Below are 25543 nucleotides of genomic sequence, written 5' to 3'. Positions count from 1 at the left end.
TTACTTTATTGATATTAAGTTTTTTGTAGTGATAATGTTTGTAATTATGTAGAAGAAAATCCTTGTTCTTAAGAAATACATAGAGATAAATTTTTGCTATTTTCAACTTCAGATGTTCAGAAATATTGAGAGAGAGAAGTGGGGTGAAGCATATAAGATATAATATAAATATATGTGAGAAATGAATAATGCAGAGGTATTTGTAGTATATATTTCCATTTTGAATAGGCTTGAAATTTTTTATAAAAAGATGGGAAAAGATACAAATTTTTTAACAAGAAGATAATTTAGTAAATACTACAGTTTCCTCTACAACAAAGTCTCCACTTAAGATTACTATTAACTTTGGGACATTTCCAATCATTAAACTAAATTAACTAAAAAGGCATGAGTGATTTTACTCTTCAAATTGAAGTATTATGTACATTGTCTATTTCTTTTTTTTGTAAAATTTAAGATAATTCAAAAGCAAAGGTAATGTTATATAAAAAGTAAGAATCTCTAACTTTTACATTGATAGAAATTGTTACAAAATTGATGAAACTGCATGTGTATCTAGTAATCACCTACCAATTCATAGATTCTGCAGAAGAGGTAAAACTATATTCCTCATGTTGGATTTCTCTCCAGAGGGAGGGCAAGTGGCTAGTCCTTGAAGGAAGCCGATGCTTAAATTTAATTTTATGGATGGCATATTTAACATTCAATTGCACAATACTTTTACAAAAAAGAGTTCCCATATGTTCATTCTCTCTTTTAAAGGGATTCCACAATTTACTTCCAGTATGCCTGCAAACAAAGACAAGGTATCATATCCAACTCCTCAACATGGAGAAAAAATATCACATTTGACTGCTGTGAAATAAAGACTCTGTATTTGATTTTTGAGGGGGAGAGGGAATTATGTGCATGGTTGCCACTGCTGCCCTTTGCCTCAGCAAGGGAAATAAAGAATTCAAAGACAAAAAAAAATAATTTTAAAAAATCATGTCATTTCTTTCCTCCCCCTTCTGTGATTATGATGTAGGTAAAGTTATTTCAAGAAAAGCACCACTGTAGCAGTCAACATTATCAGCCAGATTCCAACCTTTTGATAGATGACTTATAATAGCTGAGCTCTGTCTCAAGGAACTGTCAGGCAGACTCTACTTTGAGAAGGGTTGGAATAGACTCATGGAAATCACCCTGTAACTCTGATTTGACACATATGTCCTCAATAACCAGAAGCCAAAAAGGGGCCAAATGATTCTTCTATGTTTTCTACTGGCCCAATACCAAGGAGGCACACTGATTCATAAAAAAATGAAAAGTTTGTCCAATTTGCCTCCCTCATTTTCTAGTCCTGGGGGGGGACGTAAAATGAAACCAAGTTATTAATAATTCTAATATCTATTTTTCCTCTCTCAATCTACTGAATGGTTTTCATTATTTTGCAAGATTTATGAATTTCATTACAAAATTAGCATCATTATAAATCTACATATCATTGTGGGTACCTACCTTATTTAAAATTAATTTAATTTCATTTTTTAAATGCACAGTTATTAAAATCATATATGACAGCAATAATATTTATCATATAGTGACATTAGTCAACAGTCAATTCTAGGCTTAGTTTTGCAATCATTTTTAAATTGAAACCATTTGAAAATGATTTTAATTTTCTATTGAAATAAGTTGTAAATTCTACTTAATGAAATATTCCTGGATTAATGCATTTAATTGTTGTTACATCACTGTACAGTAATTTCAATAAAGTCCCTGACATGCACACAATAGTATCTCAAGTACTTTAGAGAGAAACAAATTGACTTTTATATCTTCTTGATCTTAAAGCACAGTTGGGAAGATATATAAGGTATACAGTAATCATCATAGCAGAAAAATATACTAAAGCCAATTAAATAAATAAGGGAAAATATTCTGGAGGCTTAAAGGAGCTAAAGATTATATTCAAGAAGGACTTGAGATAAAAATTCATGAAGGAGGTAACATTAAGGCCCATCTTGAATGATGGGTGGGATTTAAAGAAATTGAATTGGAGGAAAAGAAAGCTAGAGCAGTGAACTTGAAGAGTTGTTCAGCAGGAAGGACCTGGGAGGTATTCAGGAACATGTAATAAGTCATCTGGTTTGTCTGGAAACATGTTAGAGGATTATCAGGAGAGCATAAAAATATTTTCTTATGTATATACTCAATGGGGAATTCATTCATTCTCATGGTTAAATCTCCAAAAGTCCTTTAACTCCCTCATTTTCATTCCATCCCTGACGCCATTATTACTGTAGTTCTGGCCACAGTCATCATCAGCTTACTGAGGCAGTGTCTTAACAGGACTCTCATCCAGTTTGCCATCTCCACCCTGCACACCACAGCCAGGTGCTTGTGAACAAATCTAATTCTGTCATTCCATGACAACCCCTCAATTGCCTGCCCTGTCTTATGCAAGCATCATCTCTCCCTACTCTTCTCTGGAGTTGAGGCTTCTCTGAATATCTCTTAATTGTTCCAGAAAGTGGACTTTTTCCCTCTGGCCTGTTGTCTGTTCCTCAACCTTTCTGTGCTTTTTTTTTTTTTTTTGACAAACGCATTGTGCTTTATCCTTAATCTATCAGTTTAATTATCAGTTTGTTCAGTTATACATTTATTCATTCATAAATTCTTAGTTGAGGTACTGTACGCCAAGTACTTCATTCTTCTAAGACACATTCCTTGAACTCCTAGACTCACAGTAATTGTTTATGTAGTGATCTGTATTAAGTATTCTTATACAAACTTGATTAGAATAGATATACTTGGTTGGTAATTGAAGCATAATAAATATTTGCTGAATAAGTGTTTTAGCTATCTTTGATTGATGAATACTGTATAGCTAACATACATGGAGGTTATCAATACCGACCCACCCAGCCACTGAAAACCACCACTTTTCTAGTGTTTCTATGAGTTTGACTTTTTTTGGGTTCCTTGTTTTGGCAATATTTGTCTTTATCTGGATTATTTCATTTAACATAAAGCCTTCCAGTGGTTCAAGTACCACATTAACTACCAACAAACGCTTAGATTTTTCCATGCCTTGGCTTTTGTGATAAATGTTGCAATGAACATAAAAGTACAGAAACTCTGAGATAATGATGTCATTTCTTTTGAATATATACTCAATGAGTGGGATTTTTAGATCACATGGTAGATCGACTTAGTTTCTAGAAGAATCTCCATGCTGTTTTCCATAGTGACTCTAATATTTTACATTCCCACCAAAAGTGTACAAGTGATTCCTTTTCTTCACATAGAGAATGAATTTGACTTTTCAGTTTCTCACACAACACTTTTGGTTTTTCACTATCTGTAGCATAGGGTGAACTAAAAACTTCCCTGCCACTTTTCTGTATCAGTATTTATTTTTCTGCTACCTTTTCAGGATCAGGCATCATTTAAAGAATTACTGCTTCCAGTTACCTCAACTCTCATAGATTCAAGCCTACATTTATGGTTCAGTTGGAGCAGTGAAACTCTAGTTCCAGCATTTTATTCCCTCCCTTTCCTATTTTTTACCCTAGCATCTAGTTTTCCTTTAATCCTTTTGAGCTAAGCAACATATTAGAAGGGGGTATTGTATCTGTATAATCCGTCACTTTATAGTAACTCTCAGTGCATTTATCAAGGATGTTATATTCTCTTATATATATTATTATTTTATATTATTTCTCTATTATTGGTTCTAAGAATATAATGCATGTTCAATGCCTATGTGTTAATCTGCTGCTCCTTGTGTTTCCATCTCTGCTGTGCAATTTCAGTTCTTACTTTATGCCATATATTTTACATAAAAAAAGAACCTAAACAATATTATACTTGATTTTATCTGACATACTCTGAATACAATATGCAATTTGATGAAAAAGGATTTATGACACTCTAACAAACTTCTCTATCATTAAAATGAATTCATATTATTTAATCTTACTTTAACGACCATTTATCTGTGATGCACACAGAATTTAACTTAAAAAAATATGGTTATTCTTTTACCAAAAAAATATAAGCTAATTATTAAGGAGGTAAAATAACTATTCCAGGAATATAGCATTAGTCAGAAATATATTCATTTGTGACTACAGTAGAAAAATAAAAGACAGGAAAGGAAAATAAATCCTATCAAATCATAGCCAAGGTGAAAGCGTAGTTTCCTAACTCCTACTTAAAACTTCCCTAGGAGAGCAGGCAACCCTTCCGTGGACTTAAACAGAGATGGGGTTTGATCACAAAACCATGAATTCACTTCTGATTGCTGTTTGGCCTGAGGTTTGCTGGAAGCATCACCATCCTAGTTAGACTGTTTTCCAGCTTTTATATGTACTAGTGTTTGATTGTATTATGTGTTCACCCTGATTTATGTTGAAAACCCAGAAACATTTTTTCCAGAAGTGCTTTGTGTATGTGTGAGCCTTTGAGGCCTGGCCCCAACTGAGAACTGACTGGTTCACCTCAGTGTAATGCTCATTTATTCAGATGGCTGACTCTAAAGGAGGAATCTTTAAATATCCAGTGGTATTTCGGTGAAATAAATATTGTAAAGCAGATACTGCTTGTTTAAATTGTATCACTATGATGTAATATGTCAATGCTCAATTGTATGTTTGCGTGCACCTTAAACAATTCTGTCTCTAGAGAAAAACTGATTGTCATAATACTGCATTTCAATTAAACCCACATCCTAGGCATTCTGAGTTTCAAATTCCTGAAACCCTCAAGTTAATGTGTTCCATGTTGTGGGGTTAATTTACATAAAGTTCTGGAGTTCCTGCTGCGCTGTTTCAAATCTTGGTAGCTTTGATATTCTCCATAGTGCCATCCACAAATATTATAAACTAGTTTTCACTGAGACAAGTTATGATTATCAGCAGGAATTAGTTTCATAGAGTGAACTCAAACGTTATTGTACCAGAACATTAGCCAGATCCCCTTAATTCTGAACTTCATTTTGCAGTCTCCATAAAATATATCTATTCCACTGTGTGTGTTTTGAAAATTAAATGTACTAATATCATTTTGACTGACCTGGCCACAAAAATCATGTGGGAGAAATCCTGTCTACAACACAAGCTGTGTTGAGTCTTTAGGTCTTATGGGAGGTTGTAACTCACTTTACCACAGCAAAGAAAAAAATAAAGAAAAAAATAAAAACCAATAAAAATAAACTATGAATATTCACATGTTCTTCTGATCAGAAATTTTTCTGATAAAAAAATTCAGTCAATTATAATACAATTTAGTCATTTTTCATTCCATTGATACTTTTAAGAATCATTCATGGCTCTGTCATCCCAGTGTTCTATGAAGTTTCACTGTATAATCCCTGCTTCATAATGAGGGGAATCTCAGTAGTAAATACTCTGTAGTGAACTGGTTTATTACAAAGGATCATAACTAGGTAAAGAGATAGTTTTCAAATGTAAAATTATTTTACTTATAACAAAAAGCCTTGCTGCAACACATTTTTTGTGACAAAATTTATATTGGGTTTATTCATTGTAAGTTTGAAATGAAACTGTCGCCTGTAAAGCTTTTATAGGGTCATTGTTGTCAAGACTCCAGTTGGAAATTTCAGTGGACACAAAAATTTGAGGAAAGTTAAAACATTTAAAAACACTTCTGTATCTCAAATAATCCAAACTGAAAATTTGCCTGTATAATAAGACAAATGGGTTATGCCATATATGCTTTTAAGTGACTTTCAGAATTTAGAAGTTGCTGCTAATTCAAGATGTACTTTACTATCTTGTTTGACAAAAGCAAACACATCCACTTAGTATATGCTATAGACATAATAATAGAGACTCACTAGCAGCAATTCAAAGGAGTAAAACTTACAGATAAGGAGAAGCAATTAAAGCTCATCATCCACTGTTTCTTTTCTTCTGCTAAGATTTGCCACTTAACTAAAAGGTTCAAGTTGTAGCTTTTCACATAGAGATGTTTCTCTGGTTACTCTTCTCTGACTATCTACAGTGATTCTTAAATGTGAGTGTGGAAAAGAATGATCAGGGTTTGTATACAAATACCATGTCATTATTCTATAGGAATTATTTAAGAGATTTTCTAGGGTAATTGTAACTCTGGACATCTTTGCCTGCAAAGATGACTCAAAAGCTAACTCCGAAGTTTATGCTTGCCCTTATACTTGTTTATGAGAATTATTAGCACATTCCCCTAGAATCCATAAAATATACCTTTTGACAGAAGTACACTTAGAGTTATAAATGGGCTTTCATAAAGCATATTGTGCTAAAGTATAATTAAATATAAAATTCCATATTTTATAATGTTTGTTTCCCCCAGATTTTTTTACAAGAGGATTTATTTTTAAGGATCCTAGTCATTTTTCATTCCATTGATACTTTTAAGAATCATTCATGGCTCTGTCATCCCAGTGTTCTATGAAGTTTCACTGTATAATTCCTGCTTCATAATGAGGGGAATTTATGGAGCTTCTCTCTTCCCTCTTTTTCATTGGAGAAAGAAGGATTAATATAGACTAGATAAAAACTAACAGTTTAATTTTTTAAGTAGACCAAGACAATATATTAAAGGATGAAACTGTATTCCCTCCCCCAGGTCTATTGAGGTACGATTGTTTTTTTGAACTGTAAACAGAAACAGGCAAACTATTTGCGTCTAAAATTTCTCTTTTCCTTAAAACACATCATTATTTATCAATAACTGTCAAAATTGAATTGTCCCCAGTTAAGAGACAGTGCTTTGGCCTGTCTGCTTCCTCCCCACCCTTTGGTACTGGCTCTGAGCACATAAATACACTCACAGCACGCACTGAGAGTACAGTCTCATGTCCAAAAACCTGGAGAGAGAGGGTATTTCAGTTGCATCAAAAATACAAGCCAGCCTCCCCCTCTCCCTAGCACATTTGCACCAGCAGCTGGCCTCCTCCAGAGCTCCCATACCCTGGTGACTCATCAACTACCAAAACAGATCTCAGTAGCTATGGAAGCTAGCCATTGCCAAAACCAAACCAAAACAAAACAAAACAAACAAGCAAAAAAAAATCAATAAAAACCACAACAGGACCTCCCTGGTGGCACAAGGGGTTAAGCACCTCACTATTGAAGCAATCCGCAGCCTCTGCAGCACGAGTTCGGTCCATGGCGAGGCAGACCTCTCTTGTCTTGCCTGCTGCTCCCCTCAGCAGTGTATTTCAGTCAGTCTGTGTGATCCCCACGTTGTCTCTGGTGGATCCTCTCACCCCCCGCATCTCTGGCCTGTGCCCCAGCTCTTGTATACATAAATAAATAAATCTTTATAAAAATAAATAAAAAATAAAAACCACAACACAACCTGTTGGAAAAGTTAAAGGAATTCAATTCTGTAAATTACTACAGATTATAGATATATATAAATTATTGAAAAAGCAACAAAATACATAGATGAAAATTATATAAAACATGACAACTAGAGACCTCAAGGAAATGTGGAACCCAAAGAGAGAAAAATGCTCCAGAGTCTAACCACAAATACAGAGAAGTTGTCTCCTATTAAAGTTGAAAATTGCCATAAAAGAAAATCAAAAAGGTAAAGAAAACAGACAAGTCAAAGAGATACAAGATGACTCCAAAACGTTATTCAAAATATATAACAATCAGAAAAATTAATGAGCTCATAAATAAAATTAATGAACACAAGGTAGACATCAGAATTTTAAGTAAGAAAATAATGGATTCCGATGTAAAAAGCTCCATAAGTCAGACTTAAAATTTCTGAGAAAGATCTGGAATCAAAATAGGCTAAAATGAGGATCAAATCAGTGACCTTAAACATAGTAATACAAAGAGGACCCAAGTGAAGAAAGAGAGAAACATGGGATGTAAACAGAAAAATGAAGATTACTTTAAGAACTACCCTACTCCATCAGCAAAGGCAGCAAAAGGATAACGTGTATCCCAGAAGGGGACAGGAAAGAGAACTTATTCAAAGAAATCAGAGGAAAACTTCCCAAACTTGTTAAAGAAACTAAATAATCAAGTCCATGAGGCTAATATTTTCTCAGCAATAATTATATATTCATAGTTTTGAAAGCATCGGTTTTTTGTTTGTTTCTTTGTTTTTTTAACATTTTGAAGCCGGGTTTATTGGGAAAGGGAGAAAAGAGAGCGATACCTGCATAGTCACCCATGGGCAGGAGAACTCCGAAAGCATCATTTTAACTTATCACCATCAGTGAGGAAGAGCTGGCGTTGCTAAATCTAACATTCCAAATTCTACTTGCAGACTGTGCCTCCTTATCTCTGATGCTATGTTCACTTTGAGTTTAGGGAATCTTTTTAACATGAGAAAGCAGCATGCTTTTATTGTCAATCTTATATCTTTATGGCACTTCACAATTAATTTTTTGAGTCAGCAGTCACTCTAATCTTGTGAAAATTTAATGAAGCTAGGTAACTTTCTGGAGGAAAATAATTTATGTGGAGTTGGGACAACCTAATCTTACTCCTTTTCTAGAGTGCTAATTTGATTCAGGTCAATTTATATCCTAAGGCAACTGCAATGTGTATGAGATTTATCATTATTAGTCTAGTTACTAATTTACCCATGATATTCAGATTTCCTGATAATAACTATTTATTTTTTAATTTAACACTTGACTACTTTGTCCAAAACTATTTTTCCAGGACTATAGTAAAAATACTCCCTCTGCTGATTTTATTAAATGCATTTGTTCTTTGAAAGAAACCAATTTAAAATTCATGTCAAAGAATTTATATCATCAACTTGGAGGAAAGAAAATTATGGCAAAGCAATAGATTTAGAGAAAAGAATTGACATACCAAAGATCATTTTTGCAAATCACTGAGGTAAAAATAAGTGAGAACCTTGTAAAAAGTTAAATATAATCCTGTTCTTTGTGACAGGAACATCCCTTTTTTATACAGGAAATTGAACAGTCATCTGGAAATATAGACTACTGAAGCTCCAATTCAATTCTTGATCTAATATATTCAATAAGAAAACATTAAAAAATTCATAAACCTGCATTTGAGGCCTATAAGAATCTGTTGTTAAATATCAGATTAATAAGTAGATATATTTTAGATATATTTATAATTAGTCCTTTTTATCCAACTTTTTTTTTCTTACATCATTGTTCATTTTTGTATGATATTTGATTTCTCCCCTCAAGTGTAGTCCCTATATGTCTCCCACCACATCACCTGTGAACCATCACCATAGTTCCTTGTGCTCTTCCCTGCCCTGTTTTGATTGCTCTCCCCCACTCCTGTATGTTTCAGATATGGTCAACATGCAAGTTTTGCCTTTAAAATTAATCTTAATTAGAATGTAATGGAGCATCTCGGGATTTTTGGATCTGATGTTAATAAAAGCAAAAGGGCCTTGTATAAAATTTCATTAATATACTTTCTTGAATATTTTCATGTATTAAGAGTTTAAAATAATATTTTGAATATATGTAAATGAAAAGGGAAATGTGTTATAAACCAAATGGTTAATGCAACATCTGATTGTTTTTTGTCTAGGTTGTGAGAAAACTTAGAAGTGAATTAAGTGCACATTTTATCCTTGCTATTTCATAAAGAAAAAAATATATTCTTAACCCTGAAGGATGGAAATTTCACATCTTTCCAATTCTCTCTGTATAATTTGAGTTCATTCCCAGAACTTCATATTTCCTTTAATAATTTTCCTCTCACAATTAAAGCCATATCATTAATATCACTGTCATCTTTATCATCATGCTCGTCATCATTATTTGGAGTAAAGTCGATGTAGAATGTTGGTTTAGACTCACACCTTTTTTTATAGTGTAAAAGCTAGGAAATATGTTCTTTGAATGTTTGCAGTGTTTATGTAATCAGTACCTACATTGCCAAGGCTTATTGGAAACAGCTGGGTGCCTGCTGCCTGCCTCCCCCTCTGTTGGAACTGTTGCCAGAACAGGTAGTCAAAAATGGAAAGTAAGGGAAAACTCAGGCATCTGGGGTGTCTCTCAGGAAAGCAGCTGTGGCTTCCTTAGGAAGCAGTCATTGTTTCCCATCAGCCAAGACTCCATATACCCTTGGGTCCAGTTCTGGCATGGCTGGCCTAGTAGGATACAGTTTATGACTTAGGACTTATGTGAGAAACCATTTGGGCAGTCCCATCTCTGGCAGAACATTGAGAGAAATCCCCCAAGCTGCAAGCCATATGTGGGTTGTTGGCCTTGTATTTAGCCTACTCTGGGAGGTTCCCATTTACTGGGGCTCCAATCATCCATTTGACACAAGCAAAAACAATACAAAGGGATCTTTTGAAAACATATCTTTCCATGATATGCTGTCCTGTTTTTAAAACCAGACATCACTATTATTTCTGTAAACATGGCATTTTCTCCCTAACCATGAACTTATTCTTAAGGATACTTGTTTTGTTTCCTAGATAGCAGGCAAATACAAAGAATTTTTTAACCACACACTAAAAATCCTAGATTTGCTGTATCAAATGGATTCTGCATTTGGAAACTCATGCTCTTCCAGATTTTTCTGTACATCTTGTATTAAAAATTGCTATCCATTAGAGATGACCTAGGCTCTCGATTTATGTCAGAGAATTGGCAGAAGACAGCTCTGGACACTTAGGATATGCTGAAAATCAGTGTGCTGTTGTGATGGGATTATTTGACAGGGTTTGCCATTCATTTACCACAAAAATGACATTTTGGTAAATTAAGACTGAATGTTTTTCTTGATCATTTTTGTTGGAATAAAACCCTGACTTTTAGATGCATATGCTTTAAATTTCAGTAGTCAGAAATAAACAGATATTAGAAGGGTGTTGTGAGTTGAATTTTAGATTAAATACCAAGTTTTTCATCATTGCGGAGTTCGATGAGGAGACTTGAGAACTGTAATAAATCCAGCAATATTTTATTCAATTTTTTTTTTCAGTTTTGAGATATACTGATGGGAAATAAATAAGTTTGTGCCAATATAAGGCATACCCAGGAAAATTAAATGAAGTTTTATTGCTAGTTGTAGCCAGAACTTATTTGTGGAAATAGAAAAGAAAAGGAAATTTAATGAATGTATTTTTAAATTCACTGAATTACCTGATAACTTCAAAAAAGTAAAGTCATAGTCTTTCAGTGGTTTTTCCCATCACTAATTTTAATACATAAAAGTCAAATCTTACCCTTCTGTAATATCAAGCACTTGGACAATTAGAATTCAGTTTTGACAAGGCACATATTCTGGCCATCCTCTGGATATAACTTATTTCCAGTCAACTTTGGCTGTCTCTTTACTTTTCCTCTGTGTATTAATTGTGGTAAGTTGGGCATTTATAATGATCCATTTTACAAACTTCAAAATTAAAAAAAAACCCTAACCTCAGAAAAATTGAGAACAAAACCAATATAGTCAGAGTATGTATTTAGAAATTTTCCAGGATTGATAAAAATTAAAGATATATCACTGGGTATAAAGAAAGTCAGAAAGTAATAAGTAATCAAAGGTGATTTTAAGATCCATACCACTAAGTGATCATATTTTTAGAACAAAGCTTGATAATATTGCAAAGTTTTAAAGTTATACCTCTATAAAGACGCTTTATTTGTAGCTTTGTATTCAAAAACTGAAAACTCCACAGATGTTTTTGAGAAATGTAGCATCTATTTTCACTTTACGCTAATTATGGTTTATACAATTTCGACCAGATGGGTTTGCATGCACGGTAGCTAATTCATGCCAACTGTCTTCAAATATATTCTCTGAAATGTAGGTAGGACTTGGAAATCTCTAATCTTCTTACTGATATTTATGGTTTTCAAAAGTTACCCTGATAGTTCAAATGTGGTCTGGATGAAGAAATAGTGTATTCCATGGAAGAATTGTTGAAAGCATACACACTTTCTTGAGCAGCTTAGACTTTTAGAATAAATTGTTGTGTATAAAAAGAGGTAATCATCTCTGGGGAACTGAAGAAATAGTTGCAATGAAAGCTTCTGCTTTTGTTGTCTAAATTAACTTAGTGCTTTTTTTGTCACTATAATTATAAGGTCCTTTGCCCCCCACTGAGTAGTTAAGTAGTGAAATATCTGATTTTTCAGTTTTCAGAGTTCAGTCAAATTACTTTCAAATTTGGCCCTAATGTTTATTTTGTATTTGTTTTCTTTAAATATATGATCATGGCATGTTTAGTACATTCTTTTATTTAAAACACTATCAGAAGATATGTAATGGTTGAGAAAAATATATATTCTTTTCAAATAAAGCATTTTATCACATGGACATTCACATTAATTTTTTTATATTGTATTGCCTTAGTTAAGAACTTTATATTAAACTAATTTAATAATATATGATTTAAAGCCTAAGTATGTACCAATCTTTATAAGATCACATTAAAATACCTGTGATTAGATGGGCGGAGCAACATGGCGGCAAGGAGACTCTGCGAGTAAGATCTCCCATTAAAAAAAGTTAATAGGGAGGAAAAGCAGCAGGTCCCAGTAAGAACTGGGACAGGGAAGATAAACGGACTACTCTAGCAAACTACCCAAAGAAGAAAGTTGCCATAAACGAGGACTAGAAGGGAGGAAAGCACAGAACCCTGCTCCCCTCCCCCGCCCACAGAGTCGGCACTCTCCGACCAACAGAGAGGGGGAAAACAACAAACTAAAACCACCAACAAGAACAAACTACGCAGCAAGCAGGACTGGGAGTGGAAAGGAACTATTGCAGCCACCACACCCCGTGAACGGGAGCTGTGGAGAACCCTGCAGGATCCGCCGCGGAGGTGAGCTCCGGGCGCCATTAAACAGAGACACCGCCCCCCAGGAGGAGGCCAGGACCAGCACACAGCCCCGGGCCCGCCCGGTAAGCTTGCACGGAAAAGCGGCGTGCTGGAAAAGCAAACGCGGATCGGGATCGGGATAGCGCGGAAAAGCAGCGCCGTTGAAAAGCAAACGCGGATTGGGATCGCGGCTGCCCAGGTCCCCGCGCCTGCGACCTAGGCTTGAAGGGAGACGTGCGCGAAGACCCTCACTGAGGTGAAAGTCCCTCACTGAGTATCCAGGAACCAGGCACCCAGGCACGGGAGCAGGGTGCAAAAGACGCCATTCTGTGGACACTGAACTGGGCTACAGCCCACGTCCTGGACCTGAGGGCTTTGGAACTGAGATCCGGAGCACAAAAATCGGGGTGTGGGTTCTCCACGACGGTGGGGCACAAGGCAGACACAGCACCCCAAAGCCGTTGAGGTTTACCCTACCATTCCCGCTCTGTTTCCTGTCCCATGGGGTGAAAAAAAAAAAAAAAAACAGCTACCCAAGGGCTCTAGGAGAGATCTCTGGCGCCACCTAGCGACTTGAAACCACCAGAGGCTCCTGGAGGAGCCAGTGGCCAGCTGGGAAGTTAGCCCACGCCGGGCCCCTGCCGACCAGTATTCTGAGCCCACAGGGGGAGCGAGTACCCAAAGCCGGGGCAGACCAGGCGCGCAGAAGAGTGTGCCTGAGACTGGACACGCAGGGAGTGTGTCCTGCATCGCCATTTTAGAACAGGGACATTTCTTCAGTAAAGACTGCCTGCAGAAGGCTCCCTCAGGAGCCAGAGGTGAGCCGGGGAAGTTCGCCCACACCAGAACACCTCTGGCCTGCAGTACAAGCCCAGAGGGGGAGCAGGAACCCACCGCCGGGGCAGACCAGGCGCACATGGGAGTGTGTCCCCACATCGGCATTTTAGAACAGGGACCTTTCTTCAGTAAAGACTGCTTGAAACTGACAGATGGCTCCCGGAGGAGCCAGAGGGGAGCAGAGAAGCTCACCCAAGATGCCGGCCAGTCCCAACAACACAGTGTGCCAATGCATACGGCAAATTAGAAAACAGACAGTAGGGAGTAGAAGAACCACACGCAACCTAGCAACTCCTCAGGGAAGAAGCACACCACAAAAAGAAAACCAGCCCCCAGACTGCAACGACAGTAACTTGGAAGAACATCTGAGCCTTCCAGAAAGAGAATTTAAAATTGCCGTGATTAAAAAACTGACAGAAGTCATAAAGGAAAACAATGATAAGGCAAAAATAATCAATGATCAGAAGAATGAAATTGAGTCCCTAAAGAGGGAAGTAAAAGAAATGCAGGAGATCAAAGAATTAATGGAAGAACTAAAGAATTCTGGGGAAAGCAATGAAAGCAGAATAGATGAAATGGAAGAACGAATAAGTTCTCTTGAAGACACAGAAATAAAAAGAACCAAAACAGAAAAGGAAAGAGAAGTACGAAGGAAAAAGAACGAAGAAAGTCTTCGGGAACTATCGGACACCATGAGGAAAGGAAATATAAGAGTTATAGGAATACCAGAAGGAGAGGAGAGAGATGTAGGAACAGAGAAAATATTCCAGGAGATAATTGAAGAGAACTTCCCAAATGTGAAGACGGAGCTGAAAATTGATATACAAGAAGCAAGAAGAACACCAAACTTCCATGATGAAAGGAAAAATACAGCAAGACACATAATAGTGAAGCTCCCAAGAATCCAGGACAAGGAAAAAATAATGAAGATGACAAGAGGGAAGAAACAAATAACATTCAAAGGAAAACCAATCAGGCTGACATCAGACTTCTCTGAAGAAACACTACGGGCAAGGAGAGAGTGGAAGGACATAGTCAACAGACTCCAAGAAAACAGATGTCAACCAAGAATACTCTATCCCGTAAAGCTTTCCTTCCTCTATGAAGAAAGAATAAGGACCTTCCCAGAAAAACAGAAACTATGGAACTTCATTACCAATAAACCCCCACTCCAAAAAATACTACAAGGAATCCTAAAGCCAGAACCTCAGAGGGACGAATAACAACGAAAGAAGGCAAGGAAAAAAAAAGATATTAAAAGAATAAATAAAATCAAAGGAAAGGAAAGACAAACACAATGGCAAATACAGATGCTAACATATCAATATTAACCCTAAATGTAAATGGACTAAACTCTTCAATAAAAAGACACAGAGTTGCAGCCTGGATTAAGAAACAAAACCCAACCTTTTGCTGTCTCCAGGAAACACATTTAGCTACAAAAGATAAAAATAGACTCAAAGTTAAAGGATGGAAAACAATCCTACAAGCAAATGGACCAAAAAAGAAAGCAGGAACAGCTATACTTATATAAGATAAAACAGATTTCAAACTCAAAAAAATAAAAAGGGATCCCAACGGTCACTACATTATGATCAAAGGGACAATACTTCAAGAAGAAATAACACTAATTAACATATACTCACCAAACGAAGGAGCACCAAAATATATCAGACAACTGTTGTCCTCTCTGAAAACAGACATCAGAGAAAACACACATGTAGTGGGAGACTTCAACACACCACTATCAACAATGGATAGATCAACAAGACAAAAAATAAGAAACTAAAGCTCTAAATAAGGACCTAGAGCATTTGGGCTTAACAGACATCTATAGAACACTAAACCCCCAAAAAATGGAGTACATATTTTTCTCAAGCACACACGGATCATTCTCCAGGATCGATCACATACTGGGGCACAAGACAAACATCAACAGATACACCAAGATTATAATCATACCAACCATCTTTTCTGACCATGAAGGCATCAAGCTAGAAATAAACCATAAAAAGAAGGCAAGGAACTTTCCTACCTCATGGAGACTAAAAACCACACTACTGGAAGACCACTGGACTAATGAGGAGATCAAAGAAGAAATTAAAAAATTCTTTGAATTGAATGACAAGGAGGACACCAATATCCTAAATGTATGGGACGCAGCAAAAGCAGTAATAAGAGGAAAATATATAGCAATAGAAGCTCACATCAAGAAACAAGAAAAAACTCAAAGAAACAACCTAATCTCGAAGCTCAAAGATCTAGGAAAAGAACAACAAAAACACCCAAAACCAGTAGAAGAAAAGAAATAATAAAAACCGAAGCAGAAATAAATGAAATTGAAACTAAAAAAACAATTCAAAAGATTAATGAAACCAAGAGCTGGTTCTTCGAAAAAATCAATAAAATAGACAAACCCCTAGCCAGGCTCACAAAGGAAAAAAGGTAGAAAGCACAAACAAACAGGATCACAAATGAAAGAGGAGAAATCACAATGGACACAGGAGAAATCAAAAGAATAATCAGTAACTACAAAGAAGAGTTGTATGGAAACAAGTTCAACAATCTAGAGGAGATGGACAAATTCCTACAACTCTACAATCACCCAAAGCTAGATAAAGAAGAAATAGAACACCTAAACAGACCAATTACAAGCAGCGAAATTGAAATGGTAATCAAAAACCTCCCCAAAAACAAAAGCCCAGGACCTGATGGATTTACAAAAAATTCTACCAAACATTCAGAGATGAATTGGTGCCTATCCTTCACAAACTCTTCCAAAAAATTGAGAAGGAAGAGACAATACCAAACACGTTCTATGAAGCCAACATTACACTAATACCAAAACCAAACAAGGACAACACAAAAAAGGAAAACTACAGGCCAATCTCCCTAATAAACACTGATGCAAAAATCCTCAACAAAATTTTAGCTATCAGAATCCAACAATGTATCCATAAGATAATTCACCACGACCAAGTAGGATTCATTCCAGGGACACAAGGATGGTTTAACATCTGAAAATCAATCAACATTATCCAACACATCAACAAAAAGAAATATAAAAACCATATGATAATATCAATAGATGCTGAGAATGCTTTTGACAAAGCACAACACCCATTCATGATAAAAGCCCTTGAAATTCTTGGGATACAAGGAACATACCTCAACATCATAAAGGCCATCTATGACAAGCCAACAGCCAGTATCATTCTCAATGGTGAAAAGCTGAAAGCAATTCCATTAAGATCTGGAACAAGACAAGGATGTCCACTCTCACCACTGCTTTTCAATATAATACTGGAAGTCCTAGCCAGAGCAATAAGACAAGAGAAAGACATACAAGGAATCCAAATAGGAAAAGAAGAAGTCAAACTATCACTATTTGCAGATGATATGATAATATACATAGAGAACCCCAAAAACTCCACCAAAAAACTAATTCAACTCATCAATCAGTTCAGTAAAGTGGCAGGATACAAAATCAACACACACAAGTCAGTAGCCTTCCTATACACAAACAATAAATCTGAAGAAGAAGAAATCTAAAAAACCATCCCTATTATTATTGAAACAAAAAAAATCAAATATTTGGGAATAAATCTAACAAAAGAGGTAAAGGACCTATACAAAGAAAACTATAAAACACTGTTAAAAGAAATAGAAGAAGACACAAAGAAATGGAAAGACATCCCCTGCTCATGGATTGGAAGAATAAACATTATTAAAATGGCCATCCTACCAAAAGCAATATACAGATTCAATGCTATTCCAATCAAAATTTCAATGTCATTCTTCAAAGAAATAGAACAATTATTGATGAAATTCATATGGAATCACAAAAAACCCCTAATAGCCAAAGCTCTCCTGAAAAAGAAAGAAGGGAATGGAGGCATCACACTCCCAGACTTCAAACTATACTACAAAGCCATAATCATCAAAACTGCATGGTATTGGAACAAGAACAGACATACAGACCAATGGAACCGAATAGAAAATCCAGAAATAAACCCACATATTTATGGTCAACTAATCTTTGACAAAGGAGCAAAGACTATGCATTGGAGCAAAGAAAGTTTGTTCAATAAATGGTGCTGGGAAAACTGGGTTGCTACATGCAAAAGAATGAAGCTTGACCACTACCTTACACCATACACAAAAATCAACTCAAAATGGATGAAAGAACTAGACATAAGACCTGAAACCATAAAATATATAGAAGGAAATATAGGCGAAACACTATGTGATTTGCACATCAAAGACATCTTTACAGATACATCACCCAAAGCAGTGATAGTGAAGGCAAAGATAAACAGCTGGGACTACATCAAATTAAAGAGCTTCTGCACAGCAAAAGTGACAATAACAAAAACAAAGAGAAACCCCACTGACTGGGAGAACATTTTTGCACCCAACACTAATGATAAAGGACTGATCACAAAAATCTGCAAAGAGCTGATGAGCCTCAACAACAACAAAGAAAATAATCCAGTCAAAAAATGGGCAGAAGAGCTAAAAAGAAACTTCTCTGAAGAGGAAATACAAATGGCCAACAGGCATATGAAAAAATGTTCAACATCACTAGTTATCAGGGAAATGCAAATCAAAACTACCATGAGATACCATCTTACACCAGTGAGAATGGCACATATTAAAAAAACTAGCAACAACAAATGTTGGTGAGGTTGTGGAGAAAAAGGAACTCTCCTGCACTGTTGGTAGGAGTGCAAACTGGTCCAACCACTATGGAGAGCTGTGTGGAGATTTCTGGATCTACTAAACATAGAGCTTCCATATGATCCAGCAATTCCACTCCTAGGTATTTACCCAAAGGACACAGAAACATCAATTCCAAAGAGCACCTGCACCCCTATGTTTATAGCAGCACTATTTACAATAACTAAGCTTTGGAAACAGCCCAAATGCCCAAAAATAGATGACTGGATCAAGAAGATGTGGTACATATATACCATGGAATATTACTCAGTATTCAAAAAAGATAAACACATGCAATTTGCAGCAACATGGATGGCACTGGAAGGGATCATGCTCAGTGAAATAAGCCAAAAAGATAAAGAAAAATACCGGATGGTCTCACTCATAGCAGGAATCTAGAAAACTTAAATAAGGGACCAGGAAAATGAATAACTATAAGAAAGAAAAAATCAAAATCAACAAAAAACTATGAACCAGAGACACTTTTTGAGGGGTGGGGGGCGGGATGGGAGGGATTGGGGTCAGAATGGGGGGGTTGCAATTGTATGGGGAATATAAAAATAAAATTTATTATAAAAAAATAAATTACCTGTGATTATATCTGCTCTGGAAAGATATAGAAATAAACATTAGAAAATGGAAGATTTGCAGGTAATATTTCAATGTCTGGAAATTATTTCTCTTAAGCTTTTTGAGTGTGTCTACATATGACTCATTTGATCATATGTCGAATATACTGAAAGTAAAATTGATAATTGTCAATTTCTTTGTGTTGGCATTTGTTAAACTTTGTTTCTGCAAAATTCTAGAGAAAATGTACTGTACTATTACCTAATAACTTCCGGATGTTTTTGTTTCAGGAACTCGAGTACTTTGGCTCCAGTTCTACTCTAGCTGTTTGTGTTTATTTGTTCCCTTGCATGAATAGGAAAGAAAGATGATTTGTAGCAATTCAGGTTGGATCTCTGTTTAAGTTCTTATCTGTAGAGCAGACAATGATCTGTATTTTATGTGTATATATATATATATATTTATTTATTTATTTATATATATGAAGTATATTTAACAATTGCTTCTAATTTTCCACAAATAATTTAGTAAAAACATCTGTATATTTTAATGTATTTCCTTTAAGACAAATTATTGGAATGGTGGTTGTTATAGTTGTGTTGTATAACCAGATAATTGGTATTTTATGTCATCAATGTTAGAGAAAGAATTTTTAGGTAAAAATATACTCTTACATTTAAAAGAGAAAGAATTTTTAGGTAAAAATATACTCTTACATTTAGAATTGTTATAGGTATAAGTACATTAATTTCTGGAAATCAGTACAGAAGTCTAAGTTTGACTTTGAAAATTATGCAATAAGGAAAATGGTTATTTTTTTAATTTTTTGAAAGTGTCTCAAATCTTCATAGAAATGCTATTTCACATTTAAAATATATTTGTTTCTTCCTTAGCAAGGTAGAATTTGGCAAGTAGATTTATCCATCATTTACAAAATGTCTTAGCTTTTCTAACTTGTTCAGTCAACTTTTTAGAGATTTAGTGTTTCAGAGGTTTTCTTTGTCTTGTGACTGATTTTGATAGTACTTTAAATCTTTCATTTTACTTGCCAGTTTATATAATAGTAAGATAATTTGAGATCTCTTACCACCTCCATCAATGTATGGTATTGCTAGTTCTAATAGAAATTGCCTATTGCTCAAGGTATTTTTTTTCTTTTTGCACCAGATCATTTACATATAAATATGGTAGGTGAATTCAAACCACAGAAACACATGTACACAGAGGTATAAGAACAATGCACTAGCTCTGTGATTTGAGTAGTAGCAGTTTGAGGAGATGCCACATACACCCAAATGCCTCTTCTGATACTGTTCTCTCTCCTTTAAGATTAAATGCCTGATGCTCATAAGAAGGGCCACTTTTAATAAGACCTGTTAAAGCAGAGACATAACTAAGAAGGGCAGCAGAATAATACATCAGTTCCACTGGTGTTTAGTATGGATTAGTAGCTCAGATTAGCCACCTGCCAATTGATGAGCTTTTTTGGAAAGGGGTGGAGGAAATGTGGAGAGCATCTGTACAGGCCAGAGTTCAGGCATCAGAGTCGAGGGCTCTGGGAAGTCGAGGAAATAGCCTGAAGACAAAGGCCACTAATGATGTGTTAGTGCAAGGAGAGCTTGACACCAAAAGTGAACTTCCTCTGTTTCATATTTTGCATCCAGCTGTTAAATTCATGGGGCTTTACAGACCTAGGATAAAATGATCATTCACTGAGTTTATACATGTCCAGAAACATATCTATAGATTAGAGAAGAAAGTTGCAAAAAAGCAAAAAACAAAAAACCCTGCTTTGCATGCCATTTATTCTTATACTAGCCTGTGTGGTAATCTTCCTGTCTTGATTTAACAGTTGGTTAAGAAATGTGTTCGTGAACTGGTTTCTCAAATGATACATTTAATCTGATCAGCTGTTTCTTCAAGAATAGCTTAATAAAAAAAAATCAAGAGAAAGATTGGGCATGAGAAAATTTAAATGGAATGACTACAATAATCAATCATAATCACTTAATTGTTGAATCCATTTTAATTACTTTTCAAGTATAAAGTATATATGAATATATACTTAGACACTTAAGTCATATTTAAAAGAAAGAGTAAATGTGTTTTTTCCTACTTAATTGTTATCTAATAAAACAGAGTGAACATTGCAAGGTCACACATTATTTTGATCCTATACCAATCTGGACTTCATTATGTATAAAAACTCCAATGTATGCTTAAAATTCTGATTGTGTAAAGCCTCCATATCCTGGCAGTTACTGACTCAAAAATCACCAGGCAAGTGCAGGTGATACCTACAGAGGAAATGAATTCATTACTGATATTCATATTCATTGAACTGACTGTTCAGGATGTGCAGTTAGATTTTCTTAAGGATAGTGAATGAAAACCATCACCCTAGCTCTGATGTGTAGTAGACTTCTGATTTCATGGCAAATCACAAAAATTCTGAGTGACTATTGCCTCCTCAGCAAACTGGATGTTTATCTTTCAGGTTTATCATGAGAATTAAACATCAGAATCTAGTAAAGGCACTTAGGAAAATGCCACACCTCAGCATGGTTCTCATTGAGCATTGTAGCTGAATCAAATCAGGACCCCTCTGCTCCATGACTTTATTCCCGCACTCTATTTTCAGTGATAATGCATAGGGGTCTGGTGGCAAAGGACAAAGAAAATAAAATGGCAAACAGTGCAACATTGTATTTTTTGGTAAGAAGCTAGAAACATTTTTTGGTAAGAAGCTGGAAAAGCAAGCTTTTGGGGTTGATTGAGTTAGGTATGGAAAATAAGACTTTAATCATAGTTGCAAAAGTAGAAAGATTTGATTGTGAGGTGGTGGATTAACAACAAATGCATGGGTTATATAGTGATATTTTCATTCTCGTGTTAGATTTGAAATTTTAAACATTTCTGGGGTTCCAGATGAAAGTTTGAGTGAGAGGGAGGGGATGTGGAAGAGGAGAATCATGACATACAAAATTTTACATACAGTTTTAAAGGTTTTACTGAAATCATTCCCTCTAGCTTTCACCCGTGAAAATAATCCTGTGACACTGGACACTAGATTCAAAACCGATAAAACCTTCTATTGCCAAACATATCACAGATTCCATTACCTTGCACAATATAAAGTATCTACTAGTTGCTCAGTGACTATTATAGATCCAAATTAAACTGTCCTGATATTGCAGATTTATCATCTCTGTCCCACTTGAAAGTTGTTTTCTGGGCGTCTCTCTGTCAACATTAATCCATCTTTATAGAAAAATGTAATTCATGGCACAGATCTGAGGGCTTTCACAAATACTCTGCAATCATGATTTTATTTTACCTGGCACCATCATGAGAAATCCCATGAGGTCATTTTTCTTGAATTACAGTGAAAAGAAACAAAATCAAAACCAGCCTTTAAATATATTGTATTTGATTTCTAAGGCAACTTCAAATGTTAATATTGTTCTTGACATCTGTATCAATATAAATGCTGATTGTATTTTTGTATTTTTGCGTATTTGTAGATGTTATAGTTTAATATGATTGCATGAATTTGAAGAAAAATTTCATATTGATTAAAATAAACTATGTAATAGTTCTTTAGAAAGAGTCAGAAATCTCAAATGAAACTGAACAACTTTAAACCAAGAGGGGTTTTTTGTTGTTTTCCATATTCAGTCTTTAATAGCAAGATTAGCACAGTTTAGGATATTTTCTGTGAATTAGTGGCTGGCCTAATTAGTGCCTTATCTCAGTCCATCAACCCAGAGTAGTCCCATGCTTTTATCTTATTATTAATATGCGTATACATATTATATATTTATTACACCACCCTTCATTTTTTACAATGTATGATTTCCTGTGAAATTCCCACCACCAATTCACCTGTGCACCATCACCATAGTCCCTTGTGCTCCTCCCACCCCTTTCCTGAGCCTTCTCCCTGATTTCCTCCCCTACAGAATGTCTCTGGTCTATGGGTGCCAGTTGATTTTGATTTTCACTTTATTATGTCTGTTTTTTCCTGATCCCTTAGTTGGTTTCTCTACATTCCTCCAATAAATGAAACCATCCAATATTTTTCTTTTTCTTTCTGGCTTATTTCACTGAGCACAGTCCCTTCCAGCTCCATCCATGTTGCTGCAAATGGCATGAGTTTATCTTTTTGGATTGCTGAGTAATATTCCATTGTGTGTGTGTGTGTATATATATATATATATATATATATATATATATATATATACCATATCTTCTTGATCCAATCATCTGTTTTTGGGCATTTGGGTTGTTTCCATAGCTTACCTATTGTAAATAATAATTTTTATCTTAATGTCTCATATGAATGTGTGTGTATTAGACACATTTATATATAATAAATATTCTTTTGGACTAGTGCTCTTCTTGGGATGGGGGAGATAATTGATCATATTTTATTAGCTTGGAGAAGTTTGCAAATAAAAATATGAAGAAACTTACAAAACTGTCCTGATAACCCCAGCTGTTTGTGTTTTTTTTTTTTTTTTAATTTGTTTTTTTCTATCATCCCTGTAGTACCAACTAAAGTGGAGATCATAAAAGCTTAATTTGGGTGCATAGATAAGAATAATGGGAAGGATTAGACTTAGGAAAACTCTGATGGTATCTGGATTTTTATCTCAAAAGGCATAAAAAATGTGCATTATGGCATTTAGTTTACTCATGGTGAGAAATGTGCAACCGTATGTTCCTGCCAATGATCGTTAGAAATCAGGAGCTTTATGTGGCTTATTTTGGTAAATTATCGGAAATGTGTGGTGATACTTGAAAGCAACAAAGTAAATGAAATGATCTCTTGTGGCTGCTTGTGGTTTATTTATGTCTTCAAATTTAAAGAGAATTAAATAAATTACCTTTATATACCTGATAAGGTCATTGTTCAAACTCTAATTCATGTTGGGTGATGTTTCTTAATATGCTCTACCACATTGCATCAGAGAGGAATGATTATTAAATACTGTTTCTATTTATCTTTTTCCAAAGGTCTCTTAAACTATAAAGACAATGAGATAATTTAAAAATAAGTACAACTTGCAGTATGCCCCAAGACCAGAGAAAGTTGTTTCATTTAGTATCTAACTTACATAGCCCCCATCCCTAGAAATGACCTAAATTTGTGAGTATATAATAAAAAAGCCACAAAAACAAAACTTTTTACTCCCACTCCTATCTTCACATGTGCCTTAAACTGGATTGGCTAGATTCTATCAGTGAACAACTGCTAGCTTCAGTTTGAATAATTTAATTCTCTAAAGGTTTATGTTCTTTTTCCCATGAGAGATATTTTGACTCAATTAAGCAAAAGTATTGATTTCATTTTAATTGTTTTTCCTCTTTGTGTTTTATTTTTTCAGATTTTTTTTTCCCTCTGCATTGCTTTCTGGGGAGTGAAATGCATGAAACAACTTGTCTCCAGCCCTTGAAAATAATTTGTTTGTACATAATTCTCTTGTTTTAATCAGTTGCTTGCAACCAGTATTATTGCTGTCTAAAGGATTGTAATCATCTTATACAGTGATTGTAAGAAGGTTTTTTAATGGAAAGCATATATACTTATTTACTCTTGCTTGCTTTTCTCATTATTATTTTCTATTAAAACTAAGTCAGTTGCAGTTACTTTCTTTCATTGCTAAATTCAAAGGCAAATTATGCCAAATATAATGATTCTATTTTACTAGTAGTATCTAACTAAGCCAATGAGAATAAGAGGAAAGATGAAAACTTAAAAATAGTAAAAAGAATGATGGCATTTGCATTGATTTGACAACTCCCTTTGCTGTTTGCCTACATTGTGTTTAGATACATATTTCTCATCATAAGAAATGGATTAGATTATTTGTCTGCATGAGGCTATGTTTACCTTTGTAAACCATGTAACCTACATTACAGAAAAAGACATCACTGAAATGAAAATGAATAGAATTTGTCAGAATTAATTTATTAAGCAGATTAATTTGTGATACTTACTCTGATGTATTTGATCAATTTGTTTTGGCAGGATAAGGAGCATGCAGTAATTCTCTGTTATTTTAAATTGTCACAATAATGTTAATAAATCTCTCTAAGTATAATTGGCCCAGGCGTGTGTGTGTACATTATTCTTTGGGGTTGCAAAAATACACCGGTGTTTAGTTAGGAGAGAACAAACAATAATAAGTGGTATAAGTTTCAAGCCGGGGGACTGAAAGTTGGGTTCTTTCTTCCCTTCATCTGATATTTCTTAGATTTAAAGTTGCATTTTAAGTAATCAAAGTTATAAGCGCTAAGACAATTAATGCTATTTTGCCAGTGAACTTTGCCTGTATTTATTGCCAAGTGAAAGAAGTTGTTGAGTTGGCCACCTCATTTTTAAAGTATATTATTTGGGCTTTGAAAAAAGAAAAATATGGAACTATTGAAAGAAATATGGAACAATTTCAAGCGTGTGTGGACTCATGGTGTAGCACTGAAGCATACTTATTTTTGAAACTGGTAAATCAGAAGGTTAAATTTTGCATGATGGAAAAATTAACAAATCACACCTCAAGCATCAGAAGAAGGGCTTGGCTTGGCTTCATTCATCTTTTTATACCTTATTTTT

At 35.1% G+C, this 25543-nt stretch overlaps 1 protein-coding gene across 1 annotated transcript in view; it reads left to right on the top strand.

The window, feature by feature from the left end:
- Positions 1–25019, top strand: part of AGMO (alkylglycerol monooxygenase) — a 328052-nt gene extending 303033 nt beyond the window's left edge. The window contains exon 14 of the mRNA XM_054692404.1: positions 24318–25019. Within this exon, the coding sequence (XP_054548379.1) occupies positions 24318–24386 (69 nt within the window). The 3' untranslated portion in view covers positions 24387–25019. The remainder of the gene's footprint in view (positions 1–24317) is intronic.
- Positions 25020–25543: the final 524 nt, after the last annotated feature.

This window comes from Talpa occidentalis, unplaced genomic scaffold, assembly GCF_014898055.3.
Source record: "Talpa occidentalis isolate TD23 unplaced genomic scaffold, MPIMG_talOcc4v2.1, whole genome shotgun sequence".
Classification (NCBI taxonomy): domain Eukaryota; kingdom Metazoa; phylum Chordata; class Mammalia; order Eulipotyphla; family Talpidae; genus Talpa; species Talpa occidentalis.
Note: the sequence above shows the minus strand (reverse complement) of the source record. Positions and strands in the feature narration are given on the sequence as shown.